Below are 20,791 nucleotides of genomic sequence, written 5' to 3' on the forward strand. Positions count from 1 at the left end.
ATTTGGATGCTTTGTAACTGGCCTGTTTTTAGGATGGTTGCAGTCATGTAATCACCTTTTGTAAACATCTGAAATATATTGATAAATGTATGTATGTATAACTGGAATGTGCTAAATAAAAACTTTATTAAAAATAAGATGTAGCACATTTGAAATTTTGGAGCCTCTAACATCAACAAATGCAGTTGCTCTATCATTGTTAGACGTACAATCAATCTATAATGAAAAGCTCCCACTTGCAAGTTGGAGTATCAATTTCTCATTCCCATCCCCTCTACTTAATAACAAAACAGGCCATAACGGTGGGGGGGGGGACGGACACCCCACAAATATCTGCATTTTGCCCCCATGGAACAATTCTGATGTCTGCCTGTTCACCGGCCTTGAGAGAAATAAAACAAGTCTCCAACCTTTCGTTTCATTGGATAGATGGCACCATATAGCATATTTCCCATGCTAGTTTGAATTACAGCTGTTTATCTTGCCGCTTTCTTTAAGATTAATTAAATGCAAATGCAACTCTGGGAATCATGGATCACCTGCCAGACCCCCTTATTAATACCTTCACTTAAAAGCCCCAGTGCCATGGAGTCATTAATTTGCAAAAGGAGGAAGGGGGGAGGGGAAGAAGAGGAGGAAGAGATAGTGCGAAGAAGTGCAAAAAAGCAACCTCCGCCTTTCCATAACTCCTAGAGATCTGCCCAATTAGACAGGGTGGGTGGGTTGGAGAGGGAACAGTGGTCCTCCTTCGAGACCCTGTGGCCCTTGGAGGACACAGTGAGGCTGCAAGGATAACCTGGCAGTCTAGGTAGAAAGCTGGCCGAGCAGCAAATGTTTGAAGTTGCAATCTTGGCTGCCATCACGTCGGCCAAGGGAAAGCACGCAGGCTCCGTGTCATCCAGTACAAAGGATACAAACAAATTCCACCGGAAATTCAATGTGGCACCACATATGGGATACATGAGCATAGTTATACAACAGGCCACATTTATTTTTTCAGTCTCCTGCCTGTGATGCCGAGGACATGTGTAACCATCGTAACGTCTCCGGGAATCTGCATTTAATTTGAGCTGGAGTGGTGGCAGGGATCGGAGATCTGAAGCCGCCACAGGTTTGTGGCAGATGGCTCTGTGTCAGCTATGACAAGCAGCCAGGCTGAGCTTCCTCTGCCTCTTTTCCTCTTTCGCTCTGATCAGGTAAATATGGACACACACATACTGGAAAGTTCTCCCCGTTTTGCTTTCGGCTGCAAGTTTGTGACTTCGCCCCCATCTGTCACAAATCTTCCCTGGGTTCTGTTGTGAGGAGAGACCTGAATTTACCATGGAGCGCTGCCCAAGAAAACTGAGATGTTTCACCCTGTGAGAACAAAGAGACAGAGAGAGAGAGAGAGAGAGAGAGAGAGGAGACAGAAAAATAAAAGAGGGTTTTTGTTTTTTGCACTGTCAAATATTTGATTAATACATAGATACACAGTTATGTCCAATTCAGAAATTCTCCCTTAAAATCACATGGGTAGTATAAATACCAGCATAATACCAATGTAAATAAAATAAAATCCTGCCCTCCAGTTAGATCAAGCTATAGGGACTCGGTCCCAAGTCAATGTAACTTTTGCAAAGTAATAGGAGAGGCTTTTGTTGCTTAACTGTTGTGAGACTGGACTGTTGCTCTTTGTAGACTTCACCTGAAATCAGGAAAGCTTTGGAGAACAAGTCAGATTATTTCATTTTGTACCTTCTCTCCTTTTCCTCCTTCGTCCGTATGCAAAAAAATTCCCAGCCCTTTGGAGATTTAGCACAACTTTATTTGGACTCACAAATGTAAATTATTAATAGTTAATAGAAGATTGAAAGCAGGATCAAACAGACAGAAAAAACATGTTCTACAGAGAGAGAGAGAGGGAGCGGAAGAGAGGGAGTGGGAGAGAGAGAGAGAGAGAGAGGTTTGCATTGGATCCCAGAGCAGAAGGAACACATTTTACTGGTGTTTGTTCACTGATCTATATTGGCAATCACCTTTCCCATTAAAAAAAACAAAACCCTGTAAATGTTTATCACCCATTCTATCAATTTCATTTACTCTTCCAGTACACCCTTATTTTAGCAACGGCAGACGTCTCTGGTTTTATTTTGTTATAATACACAGATCATTAGGATACAGAAGCACCTACATTAATGCTTTACTATTCATTAAGAGTAATAAATGTTGATTTGGAAACATTATATTAACTGATCTTTACAAACAGGTAAGTCTCCCTGTTAGATAAGAACTGATTGCATAAAAGCAACATGATAATTTTGCTGGGTAGGCCAAGGGCCAGACGGGATCGCTTATGGGAAAAGGGGAATAAGATCTTCTAGCATCCTTTTTCTTTGTTTAAAAGAAACTGAAGAGGATTAATCCTCCTCCCACATTCTGGTACCTGAATTCAAATCATTCTCTTCCCCAATCTGTTGGGACTATTATGGAAGACAGAGAAAGATAGAGAAGTAGTCATTTGGAATGTCTTTCCTTCTCTATAACTAACAGCAAATTGAATAAAGATGGGGTGGGCATAGCTGTAGAATAAAGAATTAAACCCTTTCCCTCATTCAATTTCCTGGTCCAAATATAAACCACCATTTCCCCTTACCAGCCTTTTATGCAAAGGGGGTAAGCAGGCAGTACTGCAATCCACATCTCCCTACTCCCATGTAATTTAGGCCAAAGCAAGGAAACCTATGCTAAGATGAATAGTCTTCAATTCTGATCTGTGATTCAGTTTACCTGCTCCCTGCATATATTTATTGTCGACTTGATTAAAGACTGACCTGAGAAGATGGCAGGGAACAAGATAAACTGATGGTTACATGAGATGGGGGAGGGGCAGAGGTCAAGAATCCCTGGCACCCTCAGATATTACAAGCAAAACTCTAATCTGAAATCTTGGAGCACTGCTCCAGTTACTCTTGATGGACCAATGTCAGTACAAAAGAGCCTATGTCTTTATGAGTTTTGACCTGTGTAATGGATTCCTTCAAAAGTTGGCATGTCTTCTCCTTGCCCTGCATTTTTTTTTCCAGAATTGTCTTGAAGGTAATTATCTACAATTCTTTCTTTATCCTCCTTATCTTCTCAATTCCCCTTTGCTTCACCATCAATGTTAACTCTCAGGGATTCCTTGTTCTTTCTTTTTGCTTTTTTAAGGCCTCTTCTCTGGTATGTAATTCATTCCTTTCTATGTTTTCTTTTTAAAACTACCTGCGTCTATAATCTTGATCCTGTGTAAAGATAAAATCTTTCAGATAATGTTGCCCATTTCCTAGCAAGAAAGTTAATGCTTCTGATTCATCAGATGCTATGCACATCTGTACAAAATTTATCACCTTCAGTGCCCACACCATCATTTGTAGGATAAATCTACAATCATGGGATGATTCCCTGTACTTCTTTCCCCTACTCCAAGCTGAAAATGGCAGAAGGATTATTTCTCAACTGAAGTTTCAGCAACATTTGGGTGCATCATAAACGGAAAGATACAGATGTTCAGGGAACAGGTTTTCTCATAATCCTATTTACGGAATGCTCTCCCAGAGGATTTCACCTGTGTCCTTCCCATTGTTCCTCCTATTCTATGCAGGTCTTTTTATGCAGACGCGGTGACTCAGTGGCTAAAACCCTGAGCTTGTCGATCGAAAGGTCGGCAGTTCAGCGGTTTGAATCCCTAGTGCTGCATAACGGGGTAAGCTCCCGTTACTTGTCCCAGCTTCTGCCAACCTAGCAGTTCGAAAGCACGTAAAAAACGCAAGTAGAAAAATAGGGACCACCTTTGGTGGGAAGGTAACAGCGTTCCGTGCACCTTTGGCGTTTAGTCATGCCGGCCACATGACCACAGAGACGTCTTCTGACTCTCTGGCTTTGAAACGGAGATGAGCACTGCCCCCTAGAGTCAGAAACGACTAGCACATATGTGCGTGGGGAACCTTTACCTTTAATTCCATTGGTTGCTTCAGTTTTTATTTTGTATTTATTTGTTACGAGTTTTGCCGCCTATCTCGTATCCAATAGCTCTGGGCATTAAAAAACATTAAAATCATCAATTATAAAATAACACATCAGATAAAATTATTAACACAAGATGGCAAAGGAGGGAGCTAGACACATAGGTGGGGGGGGATGGGATTAGCTTTTAATTAGTTAACCACCTCGACTACGAAGCTCCTCCTTTGGATCCTCAAACCATCTGGTCTTAAGGCTCTTATGAAAAATCAGGAGGGTGGAAGCCAATCTCACCTCAGGGAGTAAAATATTTCAAAGGACAGGAGCCATGGCAGAAAAGGCTCTTCTCATGGACTCGGCCAGCCAAAATTCCTTGATTGATCAATCCCTGGTGGCTCAGAAGACTAAAGCACTGTTATTAACATTCAGCTGCCTGCAATTACTGCAAGTTCGAATCTCCCCAGGCTCAAGGTTGACTCAGCCTTCCATCCTTTCTAAGGTAGGTAAATTGAGGACCCGGTTTGTGGGGGCAATAAGCTGACTTTGTATAAATATACAAAAGTATGAAGGCTATTGCTTAACGCATTGTAAGCCGCCCTGAGTCTCCGGAGAAGGGCGGCATATAAATCAAATTAAAAAGAAAAAAAAATCCCATCAGTGTGAGATGGTTCCTCAAGTAGTTATTATTCCTGTCATAATAAGTTACTTGTAATGTTTATTATTATTTATAATATACATTATTTCTTTTGTATATGTGTATTCTTTTTGTTGTTGTAAATTGTCCTGGTGCTACAGTTGAAAAGTAGCACAAAAATAAGAAATAGATAAATCTTTCGCCACATATTGCAAAATCAATAATAAGAAAGGACAAATCTGTAATGGATCTATTAGTAAATTATCACAACAGCCTCTTCCTTCTATTAGTAAATTATCACAACTACCTTCTCCCTTTCTTCTTCTCTCCCCCCACTCGCTCAATTTTTAAGGCCTTAGTTACAGGAAATCCCATTTATGGGCCTGGTGGACCACCTCAAGATGAATGTAAGATAAGTAACTCTGAAAAAAAAAGGCAGGGAATTTGTATTGGTGTCTAGGAAGCAGTAACCAGTTAATGACAGGGTTGTGTAAAGTCAGTTCTAAGGCAAAGGAAAAAGAGTGAGAAATGAAAGTTACTATTAATAATGTTACCTGTCTTTTGTGACAAATGATGGCATGAGTATCATCCACTGTTTTACTTTCAACCTCTAACCACCTACTCCCTGTTGCAAAATGGAATATTCCCATTCTGTCAACCCAGAAATCTAGGGGTGGGGATGGGGGATGTGGGGATGGGAAGGCATGAAATTAAAAACCTTGCTTGCTACTGAATTAAACAATAGGAAAGAGGTCACCCGTGCCTTCTGCAGTCTCCTGTTAATGTCTTTTCTGCAAAATTAAATGATTCTCTCTTGTAAAAAAAAAACAAAGAACTATTTTATATCTCTCTCCCCATCCTGCCATGTTCCAGGGACTCAAAAGATTCCACTCTTACCCTATTCCCCTATGTGCTCTGATGCCCTTTCTCCAATGTTTCTAACTCATCAGCCCATTTTAATTCCCTCCCTAAAGGATGCTGGAAGCTTGTACTCCCCATATAGTTTTGAAATAGAAAGTTTGATGCCCTTGCTTTTATACTGAAGGTTCTGCTACTCACTATGGCAGCATTACTTCCTACTGTACCTTGGAGTGTAACTTAATGTTCAACTAAACCTTCTCTTTGGGCTAAAGTCGGAGTATCCCAAAGGAGCTGAAAATAACATGGTGAAAGGCAAACGAAAGACTGCACAAATACAACCAATCCAACTCTTTGACTGGTTACTTCAAGGAATACCCTGAGTTATCAAACACGGACATGCAGTCTTTTAAGTCTTTAACAGACCTGGCTAACTGCGTTTTGCAAACCCAGTCTGTATTTCTCACACCTGCAGTTAAAATTGAAAATGAAATGCCAAGGTGGTACAATCCAAATTTCCCCTTTCTTGACTGTGATGCTTTAAGTAGCTCTTTCACAGGACTAAAAGGAGCAAAGGTTTCATCTGAAAGCAGTCTGCCTTCCAGTTCTGCTCCAAGGACCGAAGGTTCATTTCTTCTTCTCCACCCCATCTCAAACTCTGGCATCTTTTCCATCTTGTCCTGCTCTGTGCTCTGCCTTGTTTTCCTTTTACTAATATTTTCATTACTATTTGGGGTGAAGGTTGGTCTCAGGCTGGTGGTGAAGGAGAAAATGGAGAGAGAGAGAGAGGGAGAGAGAGAGAGAAATAGAGAGAGGAAGAGAGAGAGAATTTGGAGTATTTTAGTAACAGGATCAACCGTTTGCATCAGGATGCAGGTTCAGGTGTTTCTATTCTGGGCTACACATTTCTTGCTATGTCTTTTAAATAATCTGCTTTTTCAAGCACAGCCCTAAGAAACAGGATGCATCCAACTGCATCTAAGTAGATCCAGGTTTGACCTGCGTTTGGTTGGTGACCACTGTTTAGTTCAGGGATGAAAGTTAAGCAAGATATCAGAAATAGACATTAGCCACGGTTACCTATAACCTCCTGTTATATCAAGCAACCAGAGGATAAATCCCACTAGGAAGCAGGCAGCTTCCTAGTTTAATTGCCTATCTTTTTAAGCAAAACAAATAGGGGAAGCAAATGGGAGTTTGGCAAGGAAATTAGAAGAGCCGTACTGAATCAAGTGCCAAGGAAGGTGAGAGACTGCTGGCTGTCTGCTGCTGGTGACTGGCTCCTAATTGCTACTGATCATTGCCTTGAAAGTTGACTTCTGAATGACTGTCTCAATCTCTGATTGGAGAACATTGTTCTTGCTTTCCTAGGCGATGCAACTCAAAGGATCATATAAGCCAGAATTCAATTCCCAGAGAGCATGAAGACTTGTTTTTCCTCCTTTCCTTTCCTTTCCTTCCCCTCCCCTCTTCTTATCCTATTTTCCTTTTCACGAAGAAAAGAGCAGCAGCTTCTTGCAAGAGATCTTGCAAGGAGGAAGATTTGCAAGGAAATTTGGATACGGGAGTGGGTAAGGAAGGTTGCAAACTAGGTGGGCCGTGAGGGAAGCATTATTCCAAGAAAGTGTGTGTGTGTGTGTGTGTGTTTGTCTTCCTGCCTTAGGCAGATTCAAATGATACCTGCAAGTTTTCTTCTTGGGGGAGAAAAGGAAGGGACCGGAGGAAAGCGTTGTACCACTGAAATGCACCAGAAAAGACAAGAGAGCTGAAATTCTCCAGGAGGGGCAAAGAAGTGAACTTCAAAGAATGGGAGGGGGTGGGAGAAAGGGGGTGAAAGAGGCAAAGATGTGGAAAAAATGCGACCCAAAGAAGCTAAAAGAACAGAAGCCATTTAATGCCAGTAGAACTCCAGAAATGACCCCACAGTCTCTTTCGAGAGGATGACCAATTGCCACTTGAGCATAACAATTTGCCCATTTCCTATGGATATCTTGATACTCTTTTAGTGACTCATGATGATTTTTTACATAATCAACATCTGGCTCATCCAATAGTTTTCTCACAACTATTTTGGCCTGGGGTAGCAATCATATCCCAACACTCACTTGTACTGGAGTCCAATCGATCTTGTTGCTAGAAGAAAAGGAGGTCTCAGCTCTAGTGATTTCATGGATGTTGCCATATAGTTTTCTTGGTAAGATATAGGCTTAATACTGCTTTTTTTCTAAGATAGGCTTTCATCTTTTCTCTCCAACCTACAACCTTAGAGTTTCTTGGTGGTCCCCTATCCAAGTCCTAACCAAATCTAATTCTGCTTTGTTTTTCCAAATCTGCCAATTGCTAGGAGCTGTCTTGTTTGCTGCTTGGGATGATTGACTAATATAAAGAAGATGAGATTACAAATGAGAAACCACAAAGAGATGCCTGCCTGCCTGCCTATCATCTATAGCATTGGGAAACATTCTTGAATGCCAAGACTTACAGAGAGTAAAACTAATTCAAAAGGCAACAAATGCCATATTTAATCCTGTTCTGTTCTGATTACCCAGAAATGTTTGTAGGATAAAGTTTGTATGGACTATTGCCAAGAGAAATGAATCCAAATATAGGTATAATTTTATAGCTTTTACTAGCTATAATGAACAAAAGGTATTAAAATAGATGCTTTTAGAGGAAACTATGTGACTTGTTGATTTCACTGCTGCTAAACTAGGGACCACGGCTGGGGCTGTGTCTTCCCAATAGACACCAAGAATGGAGTAAGTCTCAGATTCACTTTGTATGGAACAATACACCCAGGGCTTAGCCATAACATGTTGCTGTGCCATATTGTTTACATTGATTACCTTTTTGTAGCAAGCATAATTCTGTCTCTCTTTTGCCTCTAACTTTTTAACTTGGCACAGGAGCTGCATATAATTGACAATGCAATAATATCACTAGTTTACACTATGTTATTAATAGGCTCACAGCAAAACACAAAGAAAGAAAGAAAACAGCTGACTGCCCCAGCCCGTATTTTCTACATTGGGCTGAAATCAGTGACTAAACTGTATATACGGTACAAAGTGAAACACTCCCGTTTGCTTTTCAGGTTTTTGCATTTCACTGAAACTCCAGCCAATTCTTGTAGAAAAAGAAAGAGCTGTGCCCACAGCTGCAGGATGGTCTTTCTCTGGTTTCAGCCAAACCTATGGCAAGACTAAGTCCCGGTTTCACTGGTTTGGACTTGCACTTAAAACAACAATTAGGAAAAGAGTTAAACATTGCAGCTAGACTTATAAGCTTTTTGTAAAATGTATAAAGCATTTAAGAAGCAAATGTGGCTGTCTGAAGAACATTTGCACGTGGGAAAATATGGGTACCTTATTTAATTTATGCAATTTTCTACTGTCTCTGTCCAGATGAACTGTAAGTGGGGTACAGACATTTACAATACAATAATGATAATAAAGAAGTTATATGTTAGAATAGTAACATAGATGTCATAAGTTCTTGATGTATAATATTTAAGCCTTCTGGAACAGTGAGGTTTTTACTAACCTCTGGAAGGCCAGGATAGCGAGGGGCAACTTCGCCTTGGGGGACAAACTGTTCCATAAGAGGGGACGCCCCATAAGAACCACATTTTGGGTCCTTCCATCATACCTTAGCAGCAGCTCTCATTTATATGAAAAATAAGTGACCCCTATCTGGGTCAGAAAAAGTTCAACATCAATAGATTGAACTTGGGTAAGGAATACTGGGGGAGACAGAAAACTAAACCTGAAAAGCAAAGAATAATATTTTTGCTTTGAAGAAAATGTAGTGTTTCTTGTTTATAGCAACAGGTTCAAATCTCGCCAGGCTCAAGGTTAACTCAGCCTTCCATCCTTTCTAAAGTAGGTAAACTGAGGACCCAGTTTGTGGGGGCAATAAGCTGACTTTGTATAAATATACAAAAGGATGAAGGCTATTGCTTAGCGCATTGTAAGCCGCCCTGAGTCTCCGGAGAAGGGCGGCATATAAATCAAATTAAAACAAACAAACAGACAAAAACAAACAAAAAACAGTAAGATCTACAACATACAGTTGGAAGAATAGATATCTAGGAAACAGATCAATGGGTTCCGGAAGGATGCAGGATAGATGGGAAATTATATTTTAAACACGGGATCTTTTAAGATAAAGAACAAGTTCTATTACTTCGGTTCATATTTTTATCTCGGCCTTCAGCAGATTACAATGAAGCAATGTTTGGCAAACCCATGAGATAGGCAGACGGACTTCATTGTACTTTGCCTCCACATTTGCAAAAAGCCCAGAGTCAAAAGAGTTTTCTGTTGGAGATGAAGAATATGGTAGCACCTCCCTTTCTGCTTAACTTACAGCTCATCCGGCAGCTGTTTCTTTTGTTAAATTTCTTGGGAATGGGACACTTTCTTCCCCGTCTTGGCAGAGTGCAGGTTGGAAGGCCAATTGCCTGTCTTCCAACAAATGGCATGGGTAGGGATAGCTATCCTTATATCTCATCAGGCTTCTCTCACCTTAGAACAGGCTTCTTCCAAACATGGCAACTTTAAGACTTGCGGACTTCAACTCCCAGAATTCCTGCTGACTGAGGAATTCTGGGAATTGAAGTCCATGGCATAGGGCCTAGCTATCTTCAAGACCGCCTGCTGCCACCGACGACCTCCCATCGACCCGTGCGCTCCCACAGAGAGGGCCTCCTCGGGGTGCCATCAGCCAAACAGTGCAGGCTGGTGACCCCCAGGGGGAGGGCCTTCTCTGTGGGGGCACCTACCCTCTGGAATCAGTTGCCCCCAGAGATAAGGAGAATCCATGACCTCAGTGCCTTCAGCCGTGCCCTTAAAACCTTTTTCCAGCAAGCCGGGCTGGCCTAATTTTTTAAGTATTTTAATTGTTTTGTTTATCGTTTTTAATTAATGGGGCCAAATTTATATATATATATTTAACTGTATTTTAATATTTGCATTTGATGTTTTTATTTGGCTGTTCACCGCCCTGAGTCCTCAGGGAGAAGGGCGGTATACAAATTCAAAATAAAATAAAAATAAAAATAAAATAAAAAATAAGTCCTACACAGTTGCCAAGTTTGGAGAACTCTGCATTAAAAGATTTCCTCAGTTCTGTCTAATGGTAGGTCCAGTTCCATCATAAATGTGGGATTTCATTCCCTTGGAGGCAGAACTACAGAGGTCCACAGTTGCCATGTAGGGATTCCCAGAATTAGATTAGGAAGAATTTGCATCCATCAGGTGTAATGAGCATACATTTATCCAAGTATGTGGAGATCATGCCAGGTAATACTGCCTGGATATAATTTAGCAAGGAGCCAATGTAGCCAATTAAGCATTTTACTCACTGGAACTTGTATAAAAGGCATCTCTCTTTCTCTCTCTCTCTTTTAGAAATCATACTCATTAATACTCTCCAGCCCACAATGAAATGGAAATATTCCCTGGAACCCAAAAGACCCTGCCCCCCCACCCCCCACCCACGAAGCAAGCAAGCTGTCTGAAACAAAACTGTCTAACTGCAGTTCCAGGAAGAACTAATGTCAAGGTAAACATTTAAGAATTCTTTTCCCTCTCTCTCTCTCTCTGAAGCCTCCATGTACAGCTATACGATACTATTGACTCAAGAAGTAATGTTGAACACTGGAAGTGTTCAGTCAGCATTTTAAACTATTATGAGCTACCTTCTGAACCATTGCCAACTTAATAGACAATGAAAGATAATGAGCTTGAAATTGGGTGTTAAATTGCATTTTTGGTTCTCTCCTTTTTTTTTTCTCGAGGTTTAACCATTTCCTGCAGAAACAATATTCCCTGTTGATGTGCCCTCACATAAATGTCCACTCGTAGGTCACCCATAAAAACTGCATGTGTAAAGAACAAAATTATTTTCATTCACTCGCACAAATGTGGGGCACTGGGGGTGGGGAGACGAGGCATGGAAGAGTTATAAAAAAGTATCAAGGGGAGGAGTCAGAAATTCTTTTGGGGAAGGGAGGAGGCATATAATTGCACCTTTATCCTAAACAGAATGCATATGAATTGTAGCCTGGTCGTATTATCAAGCATTTATTTATTAGCAGCAGGATCAACACTATTTCTGGGCCATCTAGGAATCAAGAAGGCAGATGTGACACTTCCCCCCCCTCAAAGAATATAAAGCAGCAAGATGTACTGTTGTAGGGAAAAGTATGGACTTCATGGACAGCACGGAAAAGCACTATCTATTAAGAACATTTTCACATGTCGTTTCCCCGAAACAACCTGCAACCCAACCTCCAAAGCCTCAACTGTGATCCCAAACCTCCTTGCAAAATTACTGCTGAATTATACTTTTTACTTTTTTTAACGTGACAAAAAGGAAACAAAAATATGAAATACATTAAGAGAGATCATATTCGCTGCAAATTAATTTCAGATTAAGGTCAAACTGCCAAGTGAGGTCCTCGTCTACAAAACGGGGCATATTACAACCCCATTACAGGGAGTCCTTGATTTGCAACCTGTTAGTTTTGTGACTCTTTGAAGTTACAACAGCGCTGAAAAAAAAAAAAACACTTTATGACCAATCCTTGCACTTACGACTCTCACAGCATTTCCACGGTCACATGATCAAAATTTGGGCATTTAGCAACTGGCAGGTATTTACAACTGCTGCCATGTCCCAGAGTCATGTGATAAGTCATTTGTGACCTTCCCAGCGGCTTCCGATAAGCAAAGTCAAGGGGGAAGACAGATTTGCTTAACAAGTATGTGAATCACTTAACAGCTGCATTGATTTAGTTAACAACCGGGGACAAAAAGATCATAAAATCAGGCGCGAATCACTTCAGAAACACCTTGCTTAGCAATGGAAATTCTGATCTCAGTTGTGATTGTCAATTGAGGACTACCTGTACTGATATGGCTTGGCCCTCTGCTACAGTTTCCAAGAGAAACTAACAGAAAGCACACTTATGGGACAGAATGTTATGTACCAATGAAGTAGAATATTTGTAGCTCAGGGTTGAAATGAGGGGTCCTTGGTAATCTCTGATCTTGCTTGTTTTATTGCAAACGTTTCATTACCCTAACTAGGTAACATCATCAGTGCTAGTAAGGAGCGCAGTTTGCTGTCAGTTTATATTCTGAATGCAAAGTGACATAAAGAATGTAAACTGACAGCAAAGAACACTCCTTACTAGCACTGATGGTGTTACTTAGTTAGGGTAATGAAATTTCTGCAAGAAAATAAGCAAGATCAGAGAGCATCAAGGACCCCTCAGAGTGTTATGTTTCTGAATCATACCGATAAGGAATGAACACTACAAACACTAGAGCAATGATGCACGTACCGAGATAGTATAAGAATACAGGGGCTGGGAACTGAAATTAGATTAAATCAGACCCCCCCTCCCCAAACAATATAGGGTAGTCCTTGTTTAGTGATCATTTGCAGTTATGATGCAGAAGAAAAAGTTAACATTATGACCAATTCCCATGTTTATAACCTTCACAAAGCACAGGAAAGCTGAAGTAAGATCATAAGTTCCCCCCGAGTTATTTTGCAGGGCAGATAGGCACAATAGATAGATAGATAGATAGATAGATAGATAGATAGATAGATAGATAGATAGATGGAATTCAGCCGGTTCTATCTGGTTCAGGCTAACCGGTAGGGACAACTGTGGGATGCCCTGCCCACCTGCGCATACATCATGACATCCCATTTTTCCACGTTTTTGAGACTCTGCACATGCGCAGAAGGTCTTTTACGAAGCGCACATTTGCGAACTGGTAGGGAATACCAGTTCGCAATGAATGAATACCACCCCTGGATAGGTAGGTAGGTAGGTAGGTAGGTACCCTGTTTCCCCAAAAAATAAGACATCCCCTAATAATAAGCCCAATCGGGTTTTTGAGTGCATGGCAATAAGGCCAAGCACTTATTTCAGGGTTCAAAAAAAAATATGACAGGATATTATTTTCAGGGAAACATGATAGGTAGGTAGGTAGATAGATAGATAGGCAGGTAAACAAACAAACAAATAAGCAAGCAAGCAAGCAAGCATGCATTCATGCAAGCAAGCAAGCACAGCTGTGGTTTCACTTAGTGACCACTTCATTATTGACTGAGTTGTCGATCCCAAATGTTGCTAAACAAGGACTACCTATAATGCAAACACCCACAAATTTCAACATTATTTGATACAGCAGAACTATACATTGTAGCAAAGGAAGAGGAAAATATTTTGGGTCAGTAGAAACTGCCGGAATTTGAGAGACTGTTATGGATGTACTTGTAAAATGGCTGTCACAGAAGGAACTGGCTGACTCTGGTAATGGCAACCTCATTGAGCAGCGCTTGTCAGAAATAGCCATTTGTCAAAAAGCAAGCTGGTGTCCTTGATCTCTGCCGTCTTGATTAGTCCCCACATTATTGCCACTTCAGCTACAATCAACCAAGAAGTCCTTATGGACACCTTTATAAACAAACATGGCTGTTCATTTCTTTTTAGAGGTTTTTTTTTAAAGGAGAGTTGGGATATGAGAAATGTGCCTGAGTAAGTACTCAGGGCATCCTGTTGCATATCCTACCATGATGTTCCAAAAACAGGAAGACCTGCACCTTTGCCTCCTCTTTTTATTCATTCTGGAAATCTAAAAACATCAAATGTGGGACTTGCAGATTTCATGCATGAGCATTGTAGAATAGTTTGGACATCTTTTTGGACATTATCTTTTTTCTTTTAGTAAGCTTCCTAGAGTAGTGCTACGGCAAGATAGGTGGCAAATAAATTTAACAAATCATCATCATCATCATCATCATCATCATCATCATCATCATCATCATCATGAAATATTGCGACCTGGCCATCGAAACTACATGACTATGGATGAAACATGTAACAGTGATATACATTGTTATCGGGGCACTTGGTACCATGTCCAAGAATTTTATAATATACATCAACAAATTGCAGCTTCCTGCAATAACACCAGCGGAACTACAAAAAACTGCACTACTTGGAACATCGTACATTTTAAGAAGGTACTTGGTTGATACCTAGGACGCTGGCAGCAACCCGTATCAACCATTAGCACCAGTCAATGGTATTTGTGATTCATTTTTGAATGTTCAGTTGACTGAGTTTCATGTTTAATGAATAAAAGAAATAATAATATTTTAGCATATTCTGCATTACTTGCTGCATTACTCACTGGTACAGGAGGATAAAAACATGAAGAGGAACAGGATTGCTCCTTTTCTGAATTTAGCCTAAAAATGCCATTAAAAGGCAAAGAACCAAACTGGACTCATTTACAGAGGTTTGGGTGAGGCAGAACTTGTATAAAGAGCCAGTTTGGTTCAGTGAGTAAGGCACCAATCTGGAGACTGGGAATTCAAGTTCTGTCTTGACCATGAAATCCAGCTGGGTGACCTTGGGCCAGTGACTCTCTCAGCCCAATTCACATTTACAGGATTATTGTTCTGAGGAAAATAAGAGGAAGAAGGTGTGCTGGATATGGTTGCTGCCTTGAGTTGCTTGTCAGAATAACAAAGGTGGGATACAAATAAATAAATAAAAATATATGTAAATATACATGTGTGTATAGTTACTTATGTATGTATGCATGTATGTCTGTCTGTCCATATGGATGGACAGACAGATAGACAGATCGCCACAATGCAGTGCATTAGACATGCTCTGAAATGATCAAAACAAGTTAAAGCAGAGGGAGAAATATACCTGGGCCATCATCTGATAGGACAAAGTAAGCTCCTCTTATTAACATAATTGTAGGATCTCTCTCCCCCTCTCTTACTTTCCTTTTAAACTAATGGATTAAATTAATCCAGGTTCATTTTTATAAGCCTCTTGGGTCCATGTGTGGCGGACAGTCACTTTAGAAAACAATAAATTAAAAAAGAAGACAAAGTGTATAGCATATACTAAGTGCACATATTTCATAAGACCTTGGGTTAATACAAGTGGCATCCAGTGTAATTAATCCTTGTTAGTATAACAACTAATATCCCTCCATAGCATGTTTCCTTTAAACAGTAGGATGTTAATTAAATGTTTCTTGTTTTTTTTCTCTCTCCTTGTTTTGGAAGGAGGGTTGGGTGTGGGTTCTGTTTTTTTCCACTAAGCCAAAGACAGCATCATGTTGCTATAAGGAATAAATACCTTATAGAGATGTTTCCTTACAATCTCTGGTCTCTTGCAGAAATTCTGAAGCCTTTTAATAAGCTGTTCAGGTGTAGAATACAGATATTCAGCTGCAGGAAAAACAGATACATTTTTAATGAAACAAAAACCTCAAAGCACACACTCGATATTAGTCACTTTACTAATTAAAAATGCATATTGCTCTGTGCCGCCTCGTGTTTTACATTATTTAAGCATGATTTTATAAGGTTACCTCAGCTCACAAGGATGTTTAATGCTAAATAAGGCTATGTAGTTGTGCTGTTTAGACATCTCCTTTGGGTGATTAAAATACATTATATTAATGTAACACAATGCATATATGAGACATTTAGTGATGAGATTTTTTTTTCCAAAGAATTGGTACTACATTAGTGTTACCCCATAGTAGGACTACTATTAAGTACTAAATTGTTTTAAAAAAATTGGCATGATTTTTCAGGCCTATTTTCCGCCCCCCTCTGAATATTATTAAAAAGAAAAAAAATCTGCAAGCTATCATAGACAAAGCGACCTTTTTAATAAAATCTATCATTATAGGCTGTGTATACTAACAATGAAGAATGCTATTTCAAAACTAGCTTTTGTGTTATCTTGAAAGAACAGATGGTAAATATAAACTTCGTCTAATGTATTAAAACACATTAAAAAATTCCTTAGCGCTAACATGGTAGCTTGCCAAGTAAACAATTGCTCTTGCTTAAGTTTATACTCAAACTTTGTATTTTCAAATTAATTATAAATTAAAATACCTCTCCCTAAAAAAAAAAAGGGGGGGGGAATAAATGTATAGATAGGACACTACCTGGAAATATTTCTGGATAGACCAAAGCATTCGGACAGAGGGGGTAACAGCCACAGTGCACCGCTTCTATCCTAAAACGGAGGAATGCAGATTGTGTATTATTATTGCATTACTGAGCCCCAAAGAGTATTTTTGGCGAGTAGCACAGAAGTTGGATTGCAACAATCATATTCCCTCAGCATCAGTATAATCTCTTTACATGCCAAAGTTGCTCTTTTTCTTTAAAAAAAAAAATATTGATCATATAAATTGCATATAATGGAACAGCAAGCGTATGTTTTGTTAGCTAAATAAATCAAGGCATAGCTTTTTCTTTAAATGGCTCCATACATTTTTTTTTTAAAAAAATATAATCAGTAGACAGACACAGGATACGGATATGGGCAGTTCTTCTTTATGGAAACTGGGGAACAGTGAGCAACCTGTAATACGCTTCCTCTCCTTTTCAAGCATACTGTCAAAAACAAGCAGCATTGACCCAATGTATCACAGACTAGCTCAGTACCTGATGCTTCTCTAGGATCAATAAGCCTTCATTGTGATGAACATCGCAACTACATTCTCATGTGAAGGCACTGGGTCAGGGTCTAGGACAACTCACCACAGCCAACTCATCCCGACCAACTCGCTACAGGACAATTTGCCACGGCCAACTCGCAGAGGGACAACTTTCCGTGAGATAAAAGTTACAAAATCTCAAAGAAATGGTGAAATAGATTAAAGAAAGGATGCAAAAGGAAAGACAAAATGAAATGTGAATGACCAAAATTAAAATAATTTTAAAATGATTTTAAATAATTAAATAAAATTGTTGAATTGTCTTGTGGCGAGTTGTCCCAAGGTGGATTGGCTGTGGCGAATTGGCCATGGCAAGTTGGCCATGGCAATTTAGCAATGATGAGTTGGCCGTGGCAAGTTAGCCATGGCGAGTTGTCCCATTCTCCTGGGTAAAAGCCCAATGAGGGAAAGATCTAGACTTACCAGCATAAATAAGTATGAGGAATTGTTCCCTGACTCAACACTATTTGGGCTGGATACCATTTGAATATTGGAACACAGAAGATGTTTCAAACTTTAAAAGGTGATTTCAAAATTACATGTATCTGTACAAAATTAATGTGATTACAAATCCCCTTTGACCATAAAAACATTTGTGGGCTTCCCCACCCCCACCCCCCCCACAACCATTCCTTCTTCCTTTTAAAACAGATACACATTTTGCATGTACATTAATTTAGCTGACTTTACTTCTGTTTTTGAAATGGAACATCTATAGCTTAACTAAATTGTAAATAAAGACAGTTGCAAAGATTACAGTTTGTATCCAGCAGGTGTTAATTTAGCAGACTGAATGCTTTTTTGATCTAGTGGAGGGTTCCATCAATGGTATAAGGAAGGGAGGACTTCACCCCTTTATAGCCCTATTTTGATCAGTATGAAAAGTAGGCAAATGCAGTAAGAATTAACATACATAAAAATATCCTTCTTTTGTTCCACTGATTTAAGTTTCCAGGAGATTAATAAACATTCCATCAGCAGAGTGGTATCAACTACATACAATCCTATAGCCTCAAATACAAGAAAGCAGCTAACAAAACTGATAGAGAATTCCATGAGATTATTTGGATTGTCATCCTTCCTCACATCTCCATGGTTGCTCATACTTTAACCTGTGTGTTACTCAATCATACATGTCAGAAATTGGGGGAGCTTGGTAGGATGTCCAGTCCAAAATCTATAAATATACCACTCAGACCGATATACCACTCCTTAGTGCTTTACAGCACTCTCTGAGCCGTTTACAATGTCAGCATTTTGCCCCCAACAATCTGGGTCCTCAGTTTACTGGCCTTAAAAAGATGGAAGGCTGAGTCAACCTTGAGCCGGTCAAGATCGAACTCCTGGCTGTGGGCAGAGTTAGCCTGCAATTTTGCATTCTAACCACTGTGCCTCCTGATATGGTATCTACTATATATAAGGGAATGTTTTATGAATACAAAATGTGATGAAGTATCTTTTTGGCCATTGATTAGTTTTCTTCAGAGAATTTAAAAGCATATTTTGTTAGCCACACAAAATTCAGTAGAGTTCAGATGATGAGATTATATAAGAAAAAAAAATGTGTATTTTCTATTATTTCCTTTTCTAAAACAGAATAGCAGGCCAAGTTATAGTCACTGTCATCTTTAAAACACTGTAGCATCTTCTTTGTAAAGACTTTCTCTGTCTCACAAATTAATAAAACCAGGATCCAATATTTATGTAGTTTGACAGATAAAAGGTAGGACTTGGAATTAATCCTTTTATTTGAAAATGACCTTACATGCTGATGCAAAAATAAACAACCCCCAATATATTCCTGGAGGAGTTGGGGAAAACAGAACATGAAATGTAGTGTATAACACAAGCTTTCATTTAAAAAAGAAACAAGGAAAAAAGAACTCAGTTAAAAATGCTAGCTAAACTCAACAAAGAGTGATCTGCTATTAATCTTAGGATACATATGTAAGGAGAAATTGACCATTAGTTTACACATGTGAATGGGATCTAGAAGTTGGTCTATGGATTGTGGGAGATAGGCTGCCTATTAATGTTGGTTGCAATTTAGAAACAACCTAACATTTTTCTATAATAACCTTGTAGATGATAAGTTCAAACCATGGCAACCACACTTATCCTTTATTTTGATTCTTAATTCCAAGTATCTCTGATGAAACAACAGAGTCCCCATAACTCCATTGTTAAAATGACCTTTATATTCCAATTAACAAATCATCTGCTAAATCTATGAATCTTAATATTCAAATCTATTCCCTTCAATTCATACAATTTATCTGCAAATAGTTGTTGGGCGTCTGATTCTAAATATAATTAGCTGATAATTTTGCTTGGCTGAATTACTTTTCTGGAGGGCCCGCTAAGTCTCTCAGTTGCATTATCTAGCAATAATGAATCTGATAGGTGAAATTTTTTACTGTAATGAGGATGAGACACAGTTGTGACACCTGAGTCTAGTAATAACAGAAGACTGCTAATTATCGACAGCACTTTTTTATGTGATGCAGAGAGGGGAAAAAAAAACCCCTTCTCATTATTAAAAAAAATAAAAAGTTACAATTATAAGTGACACCAGAGGAGAGTAAATAAAATGGAGTGATTAAAACATTGCTGCTTTAAGGGTGTTTTTAATTAAGTGGAAATGCTAATGTTGTCATACTTAGCAGATGGGATTAAAATTAGTTATTGTAAGTAACTCATATTTTGTGTTATGGTTTCTAAGGCATGTCTACAAGATCTAAGAAAGTGATACATTCCATAAGACTTTTTTTAAAATAAAAAATATCATTTTCTTTACAACCCATAATAATGAAAGTCTTGGGGAGGGGGGGGCATGGCGGATAAGCCCTGCCAAAGATTTTACCATTGTGACTTAAATAGCTTGGAATGCAACCATAATGTCCTAGGCTGATACAATTACATTATTAGTCTGGCCTTCCCCCTTCCCATCACCCCGTTTTTGCTGATTGCTGCATTTTGTATTTCATTCACACTCAACAAAAATAGAAGTTTAGAGTTGGGCATGTGTCCAGCATTAAATGTAGTGTGCCATGAAGGTAGGGATGTGGACACTGAAAAAATGGCCACCCACTTAGGGGGATCTTCACAAATGGAGTAGAGGATGCATCGAGCAACTACAGATTTTTTTTTCTCCCCCTCCACTTTTTTTTTTAAAAAAAGAACCTTAATTGCACACTTTTTCCTACTTTATTTGTGTAAAATTTTCCATCTGCTACATCTAAAGATGTCTAAACTGTTAGAATCAGACCTGCATTCAGCTGCCAGCTGTGCACATTAAGGATTGCAAAACACTAAGTAAATGAGGCAGCATAAAGCTGACTAGTGCTGGTCCATCTGCCCAGTTCTAGGAAAGGCCCCCCAATACCTGGTGTCCTTTTTAAAGCAACACACTGTGGCTGTCGCCCGCTGCTGCCTGCTGCTTTTGGTAAGGAAAAGACTGGGGGGAAACCTCTCCCCCCCCCCACTCCTGAAGAGCCTAGGCTTAGAATGCTAAATTTGCATTTGCTATCATGACTTCTGTCGGAATCTGCATATGATGAGTACAACTTAGTGCTTTTCATCTCCTTCAGATACTGTTTGAAGAAGTATTTAATGAATGAAAATTAACATCTATAATTCAGAGCCTTTCCTCTCAAGTTTCTAAACAATGTGTGATACATTTCAAATCATTGATTTCCAAATTATTCCTACCTTGTGAAAAACTTTATTCTTGTTTCCTTTTTTT

At 39.3% G+C, this 20,791-nt stretch overlaps 1 protein-coding gene and 1 long non-coding RNA gene across 17 annotated transcripts in view; one reads left to right on the forward strand and one right to left on the reverse strand.

Moving 5' to 3' along the window:
• Nucleotides 1-20,791, forward strand: part of LOC132710782 (uncharacterized) — a 128,633-nt gene that overhangs the window by 102,463 nt on the left and 5,379 nt on the right. For both annotated transcript variants that reach the window (XR_015731117.1, XR_015731116.1), the window contains one exon: nucleotides 10,885-11,038. This is a non-coding gene — a long non-coding RNA (uncharacterized LOC132710782). The remainder of the gene's footprint in view (nucleotides 1-10,884; nucleotides 11,039-20,791) is intronic.
• The window catches only part of QTMAN (queuosine-tRNA mannosyltransferase), a 256,090-nt gene continuing 236,269 nt past the window's right edge, over nucleotides 971-20,791 (reverse strand). For 9 of the 15 annotated variants that reach the window (XR_015731115.1, XR_015731114.1, XR_015731113.1 and 6 more), the window contains 4 exons: nucleotides 20,758-20,791; nucleotides 16,489-16,559; nucleotides 15,663-15,754; nucleotides 971-1,359 (listed from right to left, as the gene is read on the reverse strand). The exon at nucleotides 20,758-20,791 is cut by the window's right edge. Coding sequence is in view for 12 of the 15 variants with exons in the window: in XM_087881825.1 (XP_087737951.1) it covers nucleotides 1,276-1,359; nucleotides 15,663-15,754; nucleotides 16,489-16,559; nucleotides 20,758-20,791 (281 nt within the window). In the remaining 3 variants the exon portion in view is untranslated. The remainder of the gene's footprint in view (nucleotides 1,360-15,662; nucleotides 15,755-16,488; nucleotides 16,560-20,757) is intronic. The other 6 variants (XM_087881826.1, XM_034424654.3, XM_034424646.3 and 3 more) reach the window with 1 other exon arrangement.

This window comes from Pantherophis guttatus, chromosome 1 (assembly GCF_059756535.1).
Source record: "Pantherophis guttatus breed Tessera chromosome 1, ASM5975653v1, whole genome shotgun sequence".
Lineage (NCBI taxonomy): Eukaryota > Metazoa > Chordata > Lepidosauria > Squamata > Colubridae > Pantherophis > Pantherophis guttatus.